The sequence below is a fragment of the Xenopus laevis genome, chromosome 5L, assembly GCF_017654675.1.
Source record: "Xenopus laevis strain J_2021 chromosome 5L, Xenopus_laevis_v10.1, whole genome shotgun sequence".
In the NCBI taxonomy this organism is placed as follows: Eukaryota; Metazoa; Chordata; class Amphibia; order Anura; family Pipidae; genus Xenopus; species Xenopus laevis.
The window spans coordinates 54,126,531-54,148,238 of NC_054379.1; the positions used below are offsets into that span (position 1 = coordinate 54,126,531).

The following is a 21,708-nucleotide window of genomic DNA, read 5'->3' on the forward strand; positions in this document are numbered from 1 at the left end:
GGATCCTACACCTGTACTATTTTGAGGTCTTAAATGTAAACTCATAGAATACTTTGAATACAGTACATAGTTTCACTATGACACACTTACCTTAGATTTGTTAACTACTTCATATCCTGTGGAATTGGCTTGAATAACATTTGGTCCTAGTATGAAGCAACAGATTACAGTTTAAAAAGGCATGCATCACAAATGAATTACACAATAGAATTACTTAAAGGAAAAATACAAGTATCAAAGTAAAAATGTACACTAAGGTAGTGACAGGCTTAATATTTTACAAAACCAAAACCTAAATAATATACTATGCAGAAAATGTTTTTTTTTTAATAACAGATTTTGTAAAAACAGATTTTATAAGCATTTTTACATGTTTCATGCAAATCCAAACGATATCCATAAACAACGGATATCACTCGGTTTGTGGATCGGGCCAACACACCACATTTGTCAGTGTAGAACAAAACAAAGAGGAGCCAAAGCTTCCATTCACTTTCTGCTGTACTTATCATTTGAGCTGTCAGCTGATGGCCATACTATGTATGGTCGCTCATACTGTATCTATTGGTTTAGGCTTTTATGTTCAGACCAGGCACGTATCTGATCAACTGAGCTATAGTCACTTTTGTTTTTGCAGAGCAAAATGCAATTGTCTACTTTCTTTTTAGCCATCCTTTTAAATCAGCATTAAAAAAATGATATTACCATATAATTCTGAGCCCATAAAGGGCTAGTAAAAAAGGGGGTTTGTAAGCATGTAAATATAATGTACTTTAAGGCCTACTGCACATGGCATTTTGGTGGACACTGCCCTCGGGCAAAGAACAGGTGTGGTCAAAACACCGCTCTCCACCCATCACTATTACTAATGCAAAAATGTGGTGAGTGAAGCACACAGAGCAGTGACAGGCAGACCTCTGCTCAAAATGGGGCTAAAAAGCACATTATTGTGAAAAAGCCATGTGTGATATTAGAAATAGCCTTCCAATGGAAATAAATGTACTATTATTTTTTTTACTTACTATGGTTTCACTAGACACTCAAAATTAATTACAGTAATTTAATTGAAGATTAGCAATGCAACGTAACTATATAACCCCCAATAGTTTGCCTGCAAAATGAGTATTATTTCATTGAAGCCACAAAAAAAGCATAAAACACTCATATTCCCTGGCAGAGAGGTAGGTTAGAAAAGAATGTACTTTTATTTGTGGCTATCCAAAAATGTTGCAATGTATTTCAAGCAGAAAAAGAAAGCAGTGTATAATAAAGTTACAGCCAAGACATGATCAAAAAATGGAAAAATTACACTTACCAGCAATGCCAATGAAAAGAGTTAATCCAAAGCATATGAAAAACACAACAAATACTAAAACAAAATGCCGCTTGGATAAGGTGTACAGTCGCATTGGGGCCAACCTGGAAAGAAGCAAAAGGGCTGTTAGCTGAACAAGGTTTGAGGACGTTTGTTTATTCAACACATTTTGCAAAGATTAATTCAGTTATATTCTAATACATGACTTTTATAAGCGAATACACAACAGCTGAGAGGCGTGATCTAATAACATTTGTGTGACATTATTATTAATGATATAAAAATTTAATTTTACTATCAGTACACCAATTATATTCTCTCTTTATAAATGAGCCCTCTGGTGTGCCCGTGCTTGAACAAACAGAGAGGACAAAACAAAATTGTATACTGTGGGAGATTATGTGCCCAATACGAGAGTGTAAATGTAATATCTGTATGATATATTTTTGACAGAATCAAAATCAGTCTAAAAATAAAACAGGATTCAATGATTCCTGCCCCAGAAGTGGAACTCCAGAAGCCAACTTTCTACACATGATCTGGTCTTGCCCAGTAATAAATGCTTACTGGTCACAAGCAATAGCTTTGTTAGCGAACACACTGGAGTTCCCACATATAGTCTCCCCCACTGTTTCTCTCCTGGGTGTAGTGGAACACCTTGTACCCACTGTCTGTGCAAGATTAAGGTTTAGAGCATTATTATTCTATGCTAAAAAATGTGTGATTATGCACTGGATGGGACCTACCCCTCCCACAAAGGACTCCTGGATTAACCTAGTTGATTCAACTATACCCAAAATAAAGCTTACCCATGAAGCAAGAGGCACAGCAGATATGGAGTCCTTGGTGGGAATTTGGCCCAAACGTGCAACCAAGAAATTATCATGCAACCGGATAATACATATGCTTTACATTGTACCCGTAATGACTTCTGATGTTAATTCAACCTCAATCTATGCTGCAACATTTGAAAGCAAATAATTCAGGACCAGTTTCACATGTTTCAACTGTACACATGTTTATTGATATATTACTATATTTTTTTCTTTTTTGTAGTGTTTATTAAAGCAAATAAAACAACCTTTAAAAAAAAAATAAAACAGGATTATCACTACTAGTAATTATTGGCCTGAAATAAGGTACGGTTCATATGAAGAGTATAATTTTACAGAGTCAGAATTTACTTGCTAAAGGCTCCAAAAGAGATCTGTATTAGCCTTTTAATGTAACAGGCAAGTTTGCATGATAAATGGCATAAATATATTTTATAAAGGGATATACATAGTTTCTCAAAAACATGAACATTCATATTAAATAAACATTAAATAAAGTTGTTCAGCTGTTATTTAAGCTGAATAAAACAGTGCTCCAATTCTTGAAAGATGCCTCGATTAAAATAGAATTTCCTGCTACATACACCAGTGGAAACCTTGGTTATGTACTTCAGTTGACAGGGTATAAGAATACTAAGTACATCATCATAGGGCACAGAGTTGCATCAAACCTCTCCAGGCAGACAGTGTGCCACAGATCTCTTCCAAATACTTGCTCCATAAGGTAAAAATTTGTGGTGATCCGAACACTGAGGAAGTAAAACAAACTTACAGTTCCTGCTTACATTCATTTTTCTGTAAATCGAGTATTTCCAGGTCTGAAAAGCCTGAAGTGATATTTAAAACATAGAGCTACATTCCCTGGAGCTATGGATGCACATTTAGCTTATTGAGAATGCAACATTTCTGGTTTTGCTAATAAAACCTGTATCTATTTATTCATTTGGTATTTCAGGTATGGCTAATACAGAGTTTGCTATGTTTACTTTATTTTGTGTGAAATAAATGATAACCTTTATCGAATTTTTAGTAATGCTGCACAAACGAGCAAAACATATGAATGTTATAAATAAAGGTTTGGCTCATTACACCCAAAAGACAGCATGTTCAGCATGCAGTATACTGAGGCATGTTTAGTGCATGATCCACCGCACGATATTATTCCACTGTGTGTTCAAATAAAGCCGCCTTTTTCACACAACGACCATGTTCTTTATCGATTTTCGGAATGGCTCCCAATATGCGGGAGTTCAAGTTGTACAAGGAGTGCATGTAGGTCCTATGCAATTCAAAGGAGTCTAGTTTGCCAGGCAGAGAGAATGATACAATAAAGAGAGCAGTGTATAAAAGATGCAGTGTCAAATGAGTAGTGCACAGAGTGAAGCATTTAGGCCTCCTTAGTGCTAGAATTGCATGTAAATAATTCCTACCAATTATTTCCTTTATGTAAGAAGTAACAGTTTTTTTTCAACAAGTATATACAATAATGGATTTTCTGACTTGTACCTTGGGTAACTCCAGATTTGAACAAATCCACCATATTATTCTTCAATTAGGGTTTCCTTAATTATATAAGGTAAACAAATCTAACATGCTGACATTTTTCCAGATATAGTAATCCATAGTAACTAATCTTGCAGGTTTTTTTCAAATGGAATACTTCATACATGTTACGGGTTACCCACTGACTGGTAACTATGTAACAACTCATATCTATTTAGATACTATTTTGTAAATGGGAGCCTTCTGGGTCTTGGTGTTCCTATGGTGGCTACCATAGCTATAGATTGTTCCAACAGTATTAGATATGTTCAGATATTGGTCATGATAGCTGCAGCTGTTATATATGGACAAGAAGTCCCCTTGGGCTTACACAAAGAAATCCTAAAAAGTGATATTTGTCTCACAGTTTGAGAAAAACTGTTATATGGAATAATTCCTGAGTCTAAATATAGAACAGTACAGGGACCAGCCTATATTTTGAGGCATATTACACTACATGGATATATACACACAGATGTAGGATCCCTTATCCAGGCACCACTTATCCATAAATCACTAAATCAAGGTGATTGTGAAGATACCATCAACAACATAATAAACACATTTTACCTAATCAAACATGTATGTATCATAAATCCACAGTTCAATTCACACAGTCACAAGCCTTAGCCCCTGCCAATAGAAACATATTAACAAAAAAATCATGAACAAGTTATACCAATCGATCTGTTTGCATCATATAAATGCACATTTTAATCTAGCCAATCACAATGAAACTGAAAACGTTGCCAACAAAATCATAAATTTACAGAAATCAAAAATACACAGCCAACGGACACCTGTAATTTCAGACAAGCCATCCCACTGATTGATTGGATATGTCCTGCCCCTGAAAATTTTTGTCGTAAACGTATTTAATCGCCATTTTAATGTGAGGAATGCACCTATTTTCTTCTGTATACCTTTTCTTTTTGTGAATTAAAACAAAGAAATTAATTTTTTTTAAATTGCGAATATTATGGCAACATTTTTGTATTTGGGCCACTTCCCTGGATAGTAAACTTGGCACTAAGTCATTATGTTGTGCTCATTTCAGCAAATGCGATAAGTGGCTATCAAATAATTCTACAAAAAAATATTCGCAAGTTTATTTCTCGCCATTTAGTAAACTAGCGATAGCATATTTTGTAATTACTTTATTTTTTGTGATAATTTAATTAAGTTTTTGTGTGCAAAAAAGTTACAGCGGTTTAGTAAATGGACACCATGGTTTGTGTTTAAAACAATAAGCAAAGCATATTGTAGATTGTTTTTAACTATTAAAACCTGCATTACAAGGGTGTCTCTTGGCTTAATTGGAAGACATCACTATTGTACAATAGTGCAACGACACTCCCATCAAGTAGTCTAAGACAACATTTCCCATGGGAAAAAAGAGAGGGCAAATAAAGTATTTTTTATTTGATCCTATCCTGCTCTCTCTGATTTTTAAAGGGGAACTTTTGCGATAATGAACTATTCAAATGAATCAAGTTATTAAAGTCTCTAAATATGATGTATTAAAAGTTCAATACAGTTTAAGATAATTAAAATATTATACTGGCCCCCTGGCAGCTGTATCTCTCCTGCCTGGCTTCTGGCTAGCTCTGCGTAGAAATCGAACGTATTTGACTGACTGGTCTGCCCTCACTCTCATTGGCTGTCCCTGCTGTCACTCCTCAGTCTTTGTAACCGTACACTCCAGAAAGGCAGTTCATGGGCTTCCTTCTTTTCCTGACAGGCACACAAATGTCCTGTTCTTTCTATTTTCAAAACCCCCTCCCCTCCTGAAAGGCATGTGAAAGCCCAGCAATAGTAGAGTAACTTAAAAGGGCTCCTTCTCCGGTCACATAATAACTCCTGCTTTTTGCTTATCAACCCGCCTCCCCAATACATCCAATTCTAGCAAGTCAGTAAGCAAGACAAGAATGTGTGGTGGCAGGGAACATTGCAGAATGGCACAGAGCTACCGGTTTTGCCTGTTTCTTTCTGGGGGGGAGCAGGAGTTATGTGCTGGTCGGTTACAGAATGGAGAAGGAAGCTGTTGAAGTTACTTCACTAGCGAAGCTGCTTGCTTTCTTTGTGCCTTTCTGAAGGGGAGTAGGAGTTAGGAGGGAGAGAGCAGGATATCTGTGTATGTGTAGAAACTGAGAATAAAGTCTTCAATGCCACTAAACTAAAGAAAACAGCAAGGAGGAGATAGGGTACAAGGCTCTATATTGTGTAGTAAATAAGATAAATGTGGAAAAATAAAATATATAAAGTATATTATATTATACTATTATAAGTAAAGCCTACGTCATAAAAGTGTCAAATTATATAAAATACACGTTTTTTTGTTTAATCCATGTTTTACTTTGTTTTTTTTTGTTAAGGCTTTTACACCTATAGGGTTAGACAGAAACTTGTGCCCTGACTATAGCATGTTAATCCCTATTAATATGATAATAATTCCCAAATGGGGCACCTATCAGAGGTGTGAAATGAAGATTGGGTGAACCAAAGCAAAAGATTTTTCTGACACATGGGGGACAGTTATACAGTATTTTACACCAGTTTACCACCGCTTTTACTACAAAAATGGGCTATCTCCACTTTTGTGAATTCCCCCCATTATGTTGAGCTGATTTCATTAAATGAGATAAGTGGCTATCAAATAATTTTAAAACATTTTACAAAATATTTGCAAGTTTATATATCTCATTGTTTAGTAAACTAGCAATAGCATATTTTGTGATTCATTTATTTTTTGTGATAATTTATTTGAGTTTTTGTGTGCAAAGTGTTCCAGCGGTTTAGTAAACGGACACCATTGTTTGTGTTTTATTGTTTTAACTATTAAACGGCTGCATGCCAAGTGTGTCTCTTGGCTTAATAGGAAGACATCACTGTTATACAGCGTGCAACCACACTCCCCTCCAAGAAGTCGAAGACAGAACTGCCCATGGGAAATATAAAAGGCAAATAAAGTCTTGTTTACTTGATCCTCTTCGTGGCTATCCTATCTACCAATTGCTGTGTATAACAGAAGATGCTTACATTTTAGTCCTATCAAGGAATGCATATATATCCTACCAAGGAATACATATATACGGTATTTTGTATTAAGGGTACAAATAAACAAGGTAGTAGTAGCCTCACAAATGATATATTATGTGAAGATAAGCTATTTATGTTTAGGGAGTGGCCAAACAAGAATTTTAGTTAACCTCTTGGGTACACAAAAAATGAACATATAATGTAAGAATGCAGCGAGAGCACACCATTTGTATATCAACCAATCGAGGATAAAGGGTATGGAAGCCTTCTTTCATTAGTCACAAGCATCGCAAGCTAAACCATAAAATCAGCATTAAAATTGTACAGGCTCCCTCTTATGAATATCACATAATCCTAAATGCCACAATGCCAATACGTTACGATACTAGTCCCATCTATCCCACCCTGTACAACTTACGGCTCCATGGCGAACTCCCGTGAAGCCGGGTTTCTACTTGCTGTCACTTCTCTGCTGTTATTACTGCACGCTAATTGCCAGAGTTGGCTGAGGGTTCTGTGCTGACATCACTTCCTGTCCTGTTGGAAGAGGAAGTGGCCTTCTGGCCCGTGATTTTTTTTTAAAGGGGAACTATCGCAAAAATTTTAATTATTCAATTCTCTAAATATAATATATTAAAATTGAATACAGTTTTTAAAATATTTCAGTTATTATACTGGCCCCCCTGACAACTGCATCTCTTGTGGCTGGCTTCCGGCTAGCTCTGCGTAGGAGTCAAATGTATTTCACTGACTGCCCTTACTCTTATTGGCTGTCCCTGCTGTCACTCCTCAGCCTTTGTAACCCTTTACACTCCAGAAAGGTAATTCATGGGCTTCCTTTTCCTGAGAGGCTCACAAATCTGCTCTTTTTATTTTTCACCCCAAAGTACTCGTTCTCTGGTCCACCGAAAGTCACATAATAACTCCTGCTCTTTCCTTATCAACCCCCTCCCCCAGCACATACAATATTAGCAAGTCAGTAAGCATAAAAACACAAGAGGAGAATATGGGAGGAGGGGGGACACTGCAGGACGGCACTGAGCTACCGGTTTTGCCTGTGTCTTTCTTGGGGAGGCAGAACCAGGAGTTATGTGCTGGTCGGAAAATGAAGCTTTTGAAGTTACTTCACTAGTGAAGCTGCTGTGCCTTTCGAGAGGGGAGGGAGAGTGCGGAGGGAGAAAAAGCGATTTTTGGGTGCAGAGAGTTTATTGCATGTAGTTGGAGTGTAACCTTTTGAGTTCCATAGAATGTAGAATCTACATTCTGCAGCACTTCCTGCTTGTTCCCCAGCCCTGAAACATCAAACAGAAGTGCAGAACTGTGAACTCCCTCCATTTCAAGCATTCCCCAATTTCTGACGACTTCTGATGATTTTGCGGATTTGCAGGCAAAAATCTCATGTGTGCATGTACAGAAGTCATTTCAGTGACGTCAGCAGAGCAGCATACCTCCCAACTGTCCCTTTTTCGGAAGAACAGTCCCTCTTTTGACAGCTCAACCCGCAGTCCATCATTTGTACTGGAAAGTCCCTCTTTTCTCTGCACTGAACAGCCAGAAAAAGAAACAAAGTTTCTCACTTAATTTGCTTTTAGCAGAGAGCCCAGAACAGCTAACAGGTGCAAATAAGATACTTTGTAACAATTTTGAGACACAAAAACACAGTTTAGATAAGGAGAAATATTTTCAAACACAGTTTAGATAAGGAGAAATATTTTCAAACTTTCATAACCTGCCAAATTTTGTAAAACGAACATGGTAATTAGGGGGATGTGGCCACAGAAAGGGGTGTGATCAAAAAATTTGCTGCGCTACGTGCGGAAAAAAATTTTTTGTCCCTCTTTTTACTTCCAAAATGTTGGGAGGTATGGAGCAGTAATACCTCCCAAATGTCCCGGTTTCTGTGGGACAGTCCCGATTTTGACAGCTCAATACGCAGTCCTGGATTGTAAGTGAAATTTCCTTTCTCTTTGATCTCCTGCAATGAACAGGCAGAAACAGATACAAAGTTTCTAAAACTTAATTGGCTTTTGGCAGAGAGCCCAGAATATGTGGCATGTGCACATCGATACTTTTGTAACAATTTAAGATAAGCAAAGAAGCAATTGTATCGATTAAAGATAAGCAGATCTCAAATTTTGTAAAGTAAGCATGGTAATTACTGTGTGTGGCCACAAAATGGGCATGGTAAAAATGTTGCCGCGCTTCGCACGGCTTTGTCCATTTTTCTAGTTCCAGAATGTTGGGAGGTATGGAGCAACGTATACTTGTGCATTGTTGTTTCTGTGGTTTCACAAGAGGTTCTGTGCATGCACTTCCATTTACATCACAAACGTGGGATTTTCTTGGCTGCACATTCAAGCGCGTCACAAATCTCCCAGTGATGAAGACTTCAAAGTTGACAGCTCTGTAAGTGACAAACAACCAGGCCCTTGAGTGTGCTTGCAAAGGGGCCCCTAAGCAGCAGCAGACAAGTGGCAGCAACATGTCTGCCACTGCCTGTACTTCTTGTGGCCTTTACAGTCAGGTCCGGACTGGCCATCTGTCCAGTTGGGCTAATGAGCTGGGGAAGCAAAGAGCCACAGAAGGGAGATGATTGGGGCTGAAGCCGACAAAAAGTTGAAGAAAAAATGGCACAGGAAAACAAAGGAGTCAAGGAAGTCTGCCTGCCAAATTTTAAAGGTAACTTTCCATAGAACACCAAGGCTTTTTTTAAATGTTATGGGGGGGGACCCTGGCCACCAATGCTTTTTCTACTTTTATGGGGGAGAACTTGGCCACCAATGGTTTTTTCAACTGGAGGGGTGGCCTCCAATTTATTATTTTTTTTGGCATTTATGTCTGGAGGCCTGACCACCAATGCGTTTTTTAATTTTATGGCAGCCTTCCCACCAGTGTTTATTTTTTGACTTGTAGGGGGGGCCTGGCTGCCAATGTCACACTTAAAAAGGAAAAAGGTTTTTTAAGATTTCCAGACGTTCGTCCCTGTAGCCGTTTCTATCCCGTTCTCCAACCGGTAAAAAACTTAAAATCAAATAATCTGTAAGACAGCGCTTCGCAAGGAAGCCCAGGGGAAGACAAAAAAAGAAAATGGTAGAAATATAGTGTAGTGTATTTTGGTAGTCAGCCACCTCTTTGTGCAAAACACTATATTACTTATGGGTCCCACTCCAACATCCACCAGAAATATAATTAGCCTTTTTTTTAAGGGTAAATTCTGCCTGCTTGTAACAAACTGAACCCCAAGCGCAGCGGATCGGTCAAGAGTATTGCGGACCTGGAAAAGACTGCAATTTGCCCATTCTACTTGTGTTTATGTGAGTGTGATTTTAACTTATGCACTATTTATTAAAGAAACATTTTTACACTATATGAAACCTCTTCCTTTAACTCGGACAGCACTTGGAATAGGAGTATTGAACAAACCCACAGATAGGCGTATAATCAATTAAAACGTCTGTGAGTACCCACCTTCCCCTGATGGTGACCCTTAAAAAACAAGGCTTATTATATTTCTGGTGGATGTTGGAGTGGGACCCACAAGTAATATAGTGTTTTGCACAAAGAGGTGGCTCACTACCAAAGTATACTACACTATATTTCTACCATTTTCTTTTTTTGCCAATGTCACACGTTTATATGTCGGCTGCATAGATTTTTTTGAAAAGTTTGCTTTTTAATCCCAGTCTGCCCCTTCCTACAGTCACCTCCTTTGGATCCATTGTGGTGATTTTGTTGCATTTTTGGCCATTTTATTGCGTCTTTAGTTCTGCATAGGTGCTTGCATTTTGCACCCATAAAATGTAATTGGCTGCGGGAAACCATAAAAACTTCAATTCAAAACTTAATTAGACTTAAAAAAGAATTGAGTGGTTGTATTGGATTTTAGTTACTTTAATGCATTCTGCATTGTTTTTGGTTAGTTGTTTTTGCTCATGAAAATTATGTATGCTATATTTTCATTTGGGTGTTTGGCCTCAACTTTTTTTTTGCGAATGAACTGCCAATTCTGAATTTTCAAGTGCTGGTGGTATTACTACATGGGGATATGGGGAGAGTAGTATCTACTTGCCACATTACCTACAGTATGTTTGGATATTGTTCTACTCTTAGCAATAGATGTACTGTTAACACACTGACACACAGTCCCTCAATAACAGCAGAACCTTCTGTCAGAGGAATATAAAAGGGAGTGAGGTATATCTATTATTTTTCATCCATGAAAATGTTTGTGTGCATAAGTATGTTATTTATAAACATTTTTGCAGGCATTCATATGTGTGATTAAGTGCCAGCAGCATGCCCTATTTCAATTGCACTCAGTACCAGCCATGTCTTCATTTTGTGCTCTCTCACTAGGGCATTTCCTGGGGGAAATGTTTGGTTTAACTCTGAAAATTATACATTGCTTTTTTTCAGGAGAACCTGAGCTTTCTAAACCTGCCAGAGTTGTTCTGTATTTCCACTTCTGGAGCAAGATTTAGAGTTCCAAAGAAAAATAAAAAATGCTAGTTGTCATCATATGGGGATTTATTACAAGAAAAATATGGAAAAGCCTGGTGTCTCTAGGATGCCCCAATACCAGATAGTTTTATGGAGATTTCTGACTTCTATAAATCAAAAACTCCCAGCAGTAAATTACAGAATTTTCAAAACACTACAGCAGAATATGGCATACTTTAGATTCCAAAGCCAAAACTCCTGGAAAAGTAGGTTTATGCCACGAAACCATTTATTTTTTAAAAATATAGATTTAGTCGAATCCAAAATAGGTAACCATGTACTCATAATTGCCAAACATCAAAGCTACTCTGAAATTATCTGTTTGTATAAAAATGTATGAAAATTATGAAAAATTGCTCCAGGCCACCAATGTTTTTTAAAAAAAAAAAAAAAAAAACTTTTATGGGGGGCCCTGGAGCCAAATGTTTGTTTTTTTCATTTATAGGGTAGGGGACCTGGCCACCAATGATATTCTTTTAACTTGTAGGTGGTGCTATCCCTCTCTCAGCATATATTTCTCTACATTCTGTCTTCCTGCAACAGTTGGGTGTCAGATATTCATTGACAGTTAGATCCAATACATCTTTTAGGGGGGCTTCCTTTCCTAGCAGATGTATAAGAGCTCACTCAAATAACTGATTCCAGTACAAACAAAATTTAACAAAATAACTGCCTTTTGCACATTCTGCCTTTTGCACATTACAATTCTGCATGTAGAGTGTGATTTTAGTAGAGAGAGCTCTAATACATCTTATAGGCAAAAGGAGCCCCCCTATAAGATATATTAGTATTGAATCTAACTGTCAATGAATATCTGACACCCAACTTCTGCATGAAGAGAGAATGACGAGAAACAGACGGTGAGAGAGGGAGAGTGAAGATAAACTTGATTATTTCAGGAATAGTGCCGAATTTTTAATTGAATGTATTTCTTATTTCACTATACTGAAGCTTATTATTAAATTAATGTTATTGTCGGGATAGTTCCCCTTTAAGTTAAGTATGTTTTATTGTTGAGAGAAAAATGCTTGTTTACAAATTCCATAGATGCAAATTTGTGCAGGGGTGTTTTTTTGTCACAAGGCATAGTTGCAACCTTGACTCAGGTGACACTTTACCAGGGGTAGCAATTTACCTATCCTGGTAAGAGATCCCTTTTCAGTTTTTCTAAGTGCAGACAGTTCAGTTGTGCAATCTACACAAGTGATGGGGCTGACCCTTAAAGGAGAATTCAACCTGTGGGAAAAAAAACCCTTACCCCCACCCCAGGTAGACCTCCCTCCTCCCCCCAGGCTAACTACCCCCCCCCCCAGGGAAATGGCACATACTTTGTACTTACCCCTCGGCGCAGATTCTTCCAGCGGAGTTCCACGCATACATTTTCCGAGTCCTCGGTGCGCTGAGTGGGAGATCGGCAATTTCTGTGTAATTCTGCGCATACGCAGTTGTTGCAAACTGGCAAACTGCTCCAGCTGCGCATGTGCAAAAATACCGATCTCCCAGTCAGCGCACCGAGGACTCAGAAGATGGATGCGTGGAACTCCGCTGGAAAAATCTGCGCCGAGGCGTAAGTAAAAAGTATGGGGCATTTCCCCCGGGGGTAGTTCGTCTGGGGGGAAGAGAGATGTTTTTTTTTCCCCCATAGGTTGAATTCTCTTTTAACCTACATTGAGCATAGGACAGGTAAAGTAGGTGGGGATAGCAACAGGGCTGTTGCTGACAAAAAAAAATCCCAAATAATATATGTGCAATAATTAATTGTTACTAAAAACAATATCTTTCTGTCTCTACATTTTCTGCAACACTGGTTATGACTGCTGAAACAATGTAGCAAATAAAAGACCAGGAGGATAACTGATATTTTCTCAGAGTTTCACTGCAAAATGACTCCTATACACTCCAATGGGTGAAAAAAATGTATGCGTCAAAAAAACGTAACTTGACGCGACGCATCATGCTATAAAATATTCCATGGTCATAGACTTTAATGCATTTTGGACGAATTTTCGCTGTTTCACAAATTTTTGGCAAAGAGAAACGGGTGAGATTCACCCATCACTACTAACGGCGATACATTTTTCAAAAGCAGAGAACAGAGAGGGCTGAACAAATACTGTTTTCAGTTGCAAATACATGTAGAAATAACTTTAGACCCACTGACAGTTTTGAATTATACTATAAAGTAGCATAGAATTACAGTTTCTTTCTTTTAATATACTGTACCCTCTAGTTAAACAAAACTACTAGTGTGTGAACAGGTATACTCTATGTACATATTTCAGGAATAAGCTTGTACGTTTAAGATTATACTTTATTACAGATCAGTGGAGCAGTGTGGGACTTTTACCATTCTAGGTCTGTATGCTTACAAGGTGATAATTACTGAAGCAGCTTATCTTCCTCTGTTAATGATGTGGCTGTTTGGTCTAGTAAAGGGTTCATTTTGAGCAAATAATTAAACATTTTTAAATTACTTTTACGCTAGACTAAACCTGTATTGGTGGAAAATAATGTTACTGGGTATATCTAAATGTTTTAAGGAAACATAAAGTTGGTATAATACAAATTAAAGAAAAATCCTTTATCCACAAACTCCCCCCCATATTTGAGCAGAATGTTTATTTTTAATGTCCTTGTCATCTGGTGCAAACATTAAAGCCTTCTGTTACATACGGACATATGTTATTGTGTGTATATCTATGGGTTTAGCTACAAACCTAAGACATAGACAACATGCAAAAATATCACTTCTAACATCTTTATCAATCAAGATAACAGCATAGTACAATATTATTAATAGTACATATTTGTGTATTATAACCATTGTAAATGGCACCTGCTTTCCCTTTCTACAGCTCCTTTCATTTATTTGTTACAATACCTGTAAAATCGATCATCTCTGTAGGGTGTTAAATCCTCTTTTAATTCATTGTAAGATTCGCTAATTTTCTTGCAGAAATCCTTAAATTCATTGCATAGGGAGCTTTCAAAGGATGCATAATCAGGATCCATGTCTTTGTCCTACACCCTTCGTACATCAGTACCAGGTGAACAAGCAATAACGACAGGAGCTTTGTATGCTATGCATGGATGATGTCATTGCATTGTTTGCTGGTGATTTGTTTGATCTCTGCCCCTGGACCTAGTAAAATTAAACCAGCTGCTCCTCGGATGTAGGCGTAGGCAGAACTGGGAGAGGGAGCTGGCAGTGTTGTGTTTTTTTCTAAGACCACCCACATAATACATCATGCAGGCAGCTCTTCTAGATGACTTAAGCACTGCAGTGGCTGCTACTCCAAGGAAACTCAATGTTTTATGCTATTTTCATAAAAATGTACATGAATTGTAGGAAGCAAGAAATGCATAATATGCATGACTGTATTCAATCACCATGTGTTCAGTCTAAAGACCTCAAGCTTTTTTTGAAAGGATAGTTTCTATGCTTTATTACGCAATTTTATTTTTTTATCCAGATCCTGCTTCCTTTTCATAAATAAACAGAGCTGCAGAATACAAATCTCCTGTATCAGATTCAGTGATCATTGACAGCTGTCCAGTTTATGACAGATCTTATGACAATAAAAAAAGGGCAGAGTAATTGTATCTCCTCTATCACTCAGTATACACCTAGTTTAGATGGGCTATGAATATATATATATATATATATATATATACAGTATATATATATATATATATATATATATATATATATATATATATATATATATATATATATAATATTTTACTTTACTTACTGTAGGTCTTTGGCTGTTGGATCCTACAAATCTTTTCCCAATCTTGCTTAATTTTGATGAAAACAGGAACCTAGCCGTAGGCTGTCAAACATTGGGTGGGTTTTTGCTTTTATTGTTCTTACCTGCTCTTGGCTGGAAAAACTAATCACTGATTGGCTGCTATGGATTACGATTAATGATTATGTTGTAAATTATCCTTAGTATTATATCTGTCCTACAGGAACCTTTAAGAATTTTTTTTTAACTTGCTATCATCTTTGGCAACTTTTGCCAAAGTTCCTTACCAAAATGCAGGGTGGTGTATGGAACAGAAGAGACCTACACAATAAGGAACTTAGTCAGGCCTGGATTGAGAATCAAAATAGACCCTAGGATTTCAAGTACACAAAGGCACAAAAAAACCTGCACAGGCCCAAAAAATAGTGACGGTCTATGGCATCTTACAACAGCCTCTCTGGCATTTGCCAGAATCCACAGATTGCCTGAATGTAGTGCAATTTGGAATAATGAATTGATAGTATAATGTGTTTTGACACGTAGCTAGACATTTCTTTTAATAGTCTGACTATATTTACTGAGAGGATGGGTGTAGTTATTATAACATGGAGCACTGTTAACAAAATTCCCCCCACCCGGGAAGCCCAGAGCAATATAGGAAACCATCCAAGGCCATTTAGGGTGAAATTTGAGAATAATGCCTATTTGCTCTCTTTGGGTCTGGCCACATGGGCAGATTCGCCAGGCGACAAATCTCCTCTTCTTTGCGGCGACTAATCTCCCCGATCTGCCTTCCGCCATCTAAAATGTAAATCGCCTGGGGTCAGGCACACGGAACGATTAATTTTTCGAAGTCGCCTGTAATTGCCTCACAAGGAAACTTTGGGCGACTTCGGAAAATGAAGCGCTTCATGTGCCTGCCCTTAGGCGATTTACATTTTAGCCGGCGGAAGGCAGACCGGTGAGATTAGTCTCCGCAAAGAAGAAGAGATTTGTCTGCTGGCGACTAAACTCCCCGAATCTGCCCGTGTGGCCAGACCCTTAAGTAGGCCCGGATTTGTGGAAAGGCCACCAAGGCCTAGGGCGGCAGGATTTTAGGGTGTGGCATGCTGCCCAACCACACCCACATTGGTTCAAAAACACTGGAGATGCACAGTAGAAACATCATTTTTTAAATTTCCCGTGCGCCAATCCCCATTGCTCCTGTCCTGATCATGAAAATTTGCAAGAATAAAGAGGACGGGACAGGGGTGACGAACAGCAGTGGGCCTAGGGGCCGCCATCAGGGGGGGACAGGGGGACAAGTGTCCCGGGCCCGGGCATGAATGGGGGCCCGGCAGTGCTGCACTTTTTAAAGAGCCGGACCCCCCTTAAGAGCGCCCGAGCCGTGTCGCCATTTCTCAAGTCCCAAACAGCCGAAATGCGGAAGTGCCGAAAAGCCTAACAGCCGAAGGACCCAAAGTCACGAAAACAGCTGAAGCCGAACTCCTGAAGTGGTGAAAAGACCCGAAGCTATGACAATAGCCGAAGCCGAAATCACAAAGTGGTAAAAAGACCCGAAGTCACGAAAACAGCCGAAATTAAAGTCCTTTTTTTTTAATCACCTGGCCACCAATGTATTATTTTAATATTCTATTGGCCCCTGCCACCAACGTTTTTTTTTTTTAAATATTTTTTGGGGCCCCAACTTTTTTTTAACTTGTAAGGGGGGCCCTGGCACCAATGTTTTTTTTAAAAAAAACAATTTTGAGGCCCCAGTTTTTTTTAACTTGTAAGGGGGCCCCTGTACCAATGATTTTTTTTTTAAAAAAAATTTGGGGCTCCAATTTTTTTTAACTTGTAAGGGGGGTCCTGGCACCAATGTTTTTTTTAAAAATATTCTTTGGGGCCCTAATTTTTTTTTTTTTACTTGCAAGGGGGGGGCCTGGCACCAATGATTTTTTAAAAAAACTTTTATGGGGTGCCCTGGCGCCAATGTTTTTTTAACTTATAAGGGGGCCCTGACCATCAATAGCTTTTTATAACTTGTGTGTGGGGGGGTTACTTTTTTAGCTCTGATGTCTGTGTGGTCTTTTAACTGTGATGTGAAGTGGGCGGGATATGGGGTGGGGCTTGGGCGCAAGTGTGGGCAGGGCCCAGGGGGCCCTGAAAATTTTGTTGTACGGGCCCTGGGCCCGCTATGTAAATCCAGCCCTGCTCTTAAGGTGACCATACAAATTACAATTATGATCATTAACAAAAAATAATTCTACTTCTATCTATCTCTAGTCAGCATTAATGTTTTGCTGATGTTTTGGCACTTTCAAAGGAGCAGATGTCCAAGGCTTCTTCTCCCACCATACACATACTGAATATTGTACGAAAAATAGTTTGATAAGGTAATATGAGTGTCACCTTTAGATAGTCCTAGAACAGTGATCCCCAACCAGTAGTTTGTGAGCAACATGTTGCTCTCAGTAGCCTCAAACCAGGTGCTTATTTTTCAATTCCTGGCTTGGAGGCAAATTTTGGTTGCATAAAAACCAGATGTACTGCCAAACATAACCTCCTGTCGGCTGCCAGTCCACATAGGGGTTACCAATAGCCAATCACATCCCTTATTTGGCACCATCCAGGAACATTGTTCATGCTTGTGTTGCTCCTCAACTCTTTTTACATCTGAATGTTTCTCCTGGGTGAAAAAAGTTGTTGTGAAGCACAGCCTTAAAGGCTCTGGACCAAAAAGTCTGAAAGCTAGTGCCATGAAAAATGACTGATTCTGGAAGGGTTCAGTATGGGAGGTGCCCATTTCGCAACTGAAGCTGATTAAGCACGTGTTTCATATGCCATTCAGCACAGACCATATAATCAGAATGAGTGGGCAATGTATAATCAAAATGTGATTGCAGAAAGGGTAATTTTTAATGTGTAAGATTGACCCTACATTTGAAGGCTCCTATATGCTAGAAGTAATGAGATAACTCATAGATCTTGGCTGTAAAAGCTGCAGAAAAGGGGGCGTGGCCTAACTGCCGATGTGAGAGCACGCATCTAGGAGAGCTCCGCCATAGACCCTGCTACAAACCCTGATTAAGCAGCACTAACTCGCTCAGAACGGAGCCACACGAGCACCTGTGGCACCCTTTACCCCAGAGGCAAATTATGGGGTACACCAAAGCGCAGAAAAGAGCGTCGGAGGCAGCATCTCGCCTGGAAAAGTTTGCCCGCGAAGAGTCACAAAATGGCGGTGAGGATGAGCAGGCCGCAGATCAGCCTGGAACCACTGCCGAGAGCCAGCGAGCAGAACAAGAGGGCAACCCGCCAACCGACACCTGCGACCCGCCGGTAACACCAGAACCTACGCTAGGCGACATTATGGCTGAAATCAAATCTGCAAACACCTCCTGCACCGCACTAATACAGACCAAGACGGAGGAAATACGGATCGACCTGTCGATCATCAAAGGCGACTTGCAGCGGCTGAGGGTCCGCACAACCGAAGTGGAAGCCCGAGTGAGTACGCTGGAAGATAACTGCCGTGACCTCCCAGAACAATACCGTGAGGTCAGAAAACTACTGTCTGACGGTCAGCGCAAGGCAGACGACCTAGAAAACCGCTTGAGGCGCAACAACCTCAGATTTGTGGGGTTCCCCGAACAGGCAGAAGGCAATGCACCAGAGGCCTTTATCGAAGGATGGCTAAAGGAGACCTTCGGAGCAACACACCTGTCAGCCACCTTTGCCATAGAGAGAGCCCACAGAATCCCCACACGGAGGTCCCCCCCAGGGGCCCCCCCCAGACCCCTGATAGCCCGTCTCCTGAACGCGAGAGACAGGGACAAAATTCTAACACTGGCAAGAACCCGGGGCCCTCTCCGCTACGAAGCGGCCACCGTTTCTATATTTGCAGACTACTCAATGGAGGTACAGCGCCAGCGAGCAGTCTTTCAGAGCGGGAAAAACAGGTTACGGGCGGCTGGAATCAACTACGCCATGCTGTATCCGGCGCGTCTCCGTGTCCTCGCAGGCGGTAATACGCACTTCTTCACCTCGCCCCAGGAGCTCAACGCCTGGATGGATGCGAGAGGAATCCCTGCTTGAGACTCAGAGTCCCATAGTCCCGCTTAACTGTGAGTATGAGCGCAAGCTCACAACCAGCCCAGCAGTTACAACCCAGGCAACAGGGTAATACCCGGGCCGCTGGGGCCCCTGTTCTCCCCTGCTGGAGTCGCGGCACCAGCGCCCCTGAAATATAATGGCTACTATTTTTTTTTTTTTTTCAACTGTCTGCCTGGCCGAGGGGGGGGAGGGGGGCTTGGTGACAGCATACAGCAGAACAATCAGTGGCTGAGGCCACCCACCCCTGAAAGCCTACTCCTACCACAAGGCTAAATCACCACAATTTACTGCTAAAACAACTCAAGGGACGTCATACAGTCACCGCAAGCTGCAACCCAGTTGAGGCATAGGGGTAAAAGGCGGTCCCTTTGCTCTCCAGAAGATATCCCCAACAGACGTTGTTTAACACAGCTCACTACGGTGGTATGCTCTACCCCACATGAGATGTCTTTTCACCACTTTTTGGTTTGGGTACAAATTCTGCCCTCAGTTGGGGATTGGGCGGAAGGGGAGGGGGGTTTTAAGGGGGTAACAGGTTTATACAAGTTTACGCAGTTAGCTCAAAAATGTTTGTTTGATATGTGCAAAAATGTATTGATATTTGTATGGTATGCCCACAACTCTACAGGAAAATGGCAGTGGCCTTAACAAGCTGGAATGTAAGGGGCCTAAATGACCCAATTAAAAGAAGGCTAGTCCATGACTTCTTAAAATCCCATTCCACAACAATTGCCTTCTTGCAGGAGACCCACTTGGTGGGGTCTAAGACCCTGTCCCTCAAAAGGCCTTGGATTGGATGGGCCTTCCATGCCACCTTTTCCACGCACTCCTCAGGGGTTTCGATTTTGATAGGCAAAACAGTCCCCTTCAGGTTCATCAACCTTAAATCTGATCCAAAAGGGAGATATATATTTCTCCATTGCTATATCTATACAAGCGAGGTATTGCTGGTGAATGTATACATTCCTCCCCCGTTCGAACCAACAGTGCTGCGGACCATAGCCGGCTTACTAGTGCAACATCCGCATGCACTCACTATAATAGCTGGTGACTTTAATGAGGTTTTGTCCCCTAATATAGATAGGATGCACAGAAACCAGGCTATCCCCTCGCCTTCCACTACAGTTCTGAACAGGTTCATGTCATCCATGGCGTTGTTCGACCCATGGAGACAAGCCAACCCAGACTCTCGGCAATACTCTTGCTTCACTACGTCACATTATGCTCTCTCCAGAATCGACATGGTGTTTGTCAATGCCCTAGCGATCCCAATGGTGAGGCAAACCTGTTATTTGCCCAGAGGCATTTCCGACCATGCCCCCCTACAAATACGTCTGCAATTCCCCTATAGAATTGAACGACCTAGACCTACGATTAACCCAGTCTGGTTAAATATTTTAGATAACGTGGAAGCAGTAGAGGGATACTTACAGGATTATCTGGAGCTAAACCAAAGTGTAGACCTGATTCTCCCATTTTGGGATTCCCTAAAATCCTATCTTAGAAACTCTATATCAGCTGAAATTTCAGCATACAAAGCCCAATCCCGACAAGCAGAAAGGGCCCTAGAAAAACAAGTCTCCCAACTAGATACCCAGGCCGCTGAAAACCCATCCCCTGAGGCCCTTAAGCAGCTAAGAGAAGCCCAAGAGCAATACTCGCAGTACCTAGCCCAAAAAGCCCAGCGTAAACACTTCTTCTCAAAGATCAATGTTTACGAACATGGGGAAAAACCGGGCAGGCTACTTGCCCACCTAGCAAAAGCACACACATCCCCCCCACCCATACCAGCTCTGAGGGATCACGAAGGTATCCTTCAGTCAGACCCAGACAAAATAAAAGAAATATTGGTATGCTTCTATAAAGACCTATATGCCTCCAAACTGCAAGCCTCAGACGATGAGATAAAAACATTCCTAACCCCCTTGGGGCTCCCTAAATTGCCACGGGAGCTCAGTGACTTCCTAGAGGAAGAAATCTCCAGCAGTGAAATACAAGAGGCAATTGACTCCTTTCCCCTGGGCAAGGCCGCTGGCTCAGATGGTATACCAATCGAGCTATATAAGAGGCATGGCAGAACCCTAACCCCCCTACTTCTGCAACTTTATCGTGAAGCACTCCAACAGGGGCATTTCCCCGAATCCCTGTACGAGGCAGCTATAATTCTCTTACCCAAGCCGGGCAAAGACCCGCAAAAATGCGAATCATTCAGGCCCATATCACTGCTAACAGCCGACGTAAAAATATACGCTAAAGTCCTGGCTAAGAGACTAGGCAAAGTGATCACCGAAATAATCCACCCGGACCAAATAGGATTCATCCCAGGAAAAACCCCGGCCCTAAACACCAGAAGACTATATCTCACTCTCGAGGAGGCACTCAACAGCACAGGCCACAGAGCTATAGCTGCGTTAGATATCGCCAAGGCATTTGACACAGTCGAATGGCCATACCTGTGGCGTGTGCTGGAGAGCTTCGGTCTGGGCCCTAAATTTATTGCAAGAGTTAAACTCCTATATAAGTCCCCTCAAGCCACGCTCCGTATTAACTCTATTTCAACCCCCAGTTTCTCCCTGACCAGGGGCACGCGGCAGGGTTGTCCCTTGTCCCCCCTGCTGTTTGCCATAGC

At 40.6% G+C, this 21,708-nt stretch overlaps 1 protein-coding gene across 3 annotated transcripts in view; it reads right to left on the reverse strand.

The window, feature by feature from the left end:
- Nucleotides 1–14,414, reverse strand: part of tmem181.L (transmembrane protein 181 L homeolog) — a 37,500-nt gene extending 23,086 nt beyond the window's left edge. Inside the window, exons 1-3 of one of the 3 annotated variants that reach the window (XM_018261534.2) lie at nucleotides 14,111–14,414; nucleotides 1,316–1,419; nucleotides 91–146 (exon numbers count right to left, since the gene is read on the reverse strand). In XM_018261534.2, coding sequence (XP_018117023.1) covers nucleotides 91–146; nucleotides 1,316–1,419; nucleotides 14,111–14,241 — 291 coding nt within the window. In that variant the 5' untranslated portion in view covers nucleotides 14,242–14,414. 3 annotated transcript variants of the gene reach the window in all.
- Nucleotides 14,415–21,708: the final 7,294 nt, after the last annotated feature.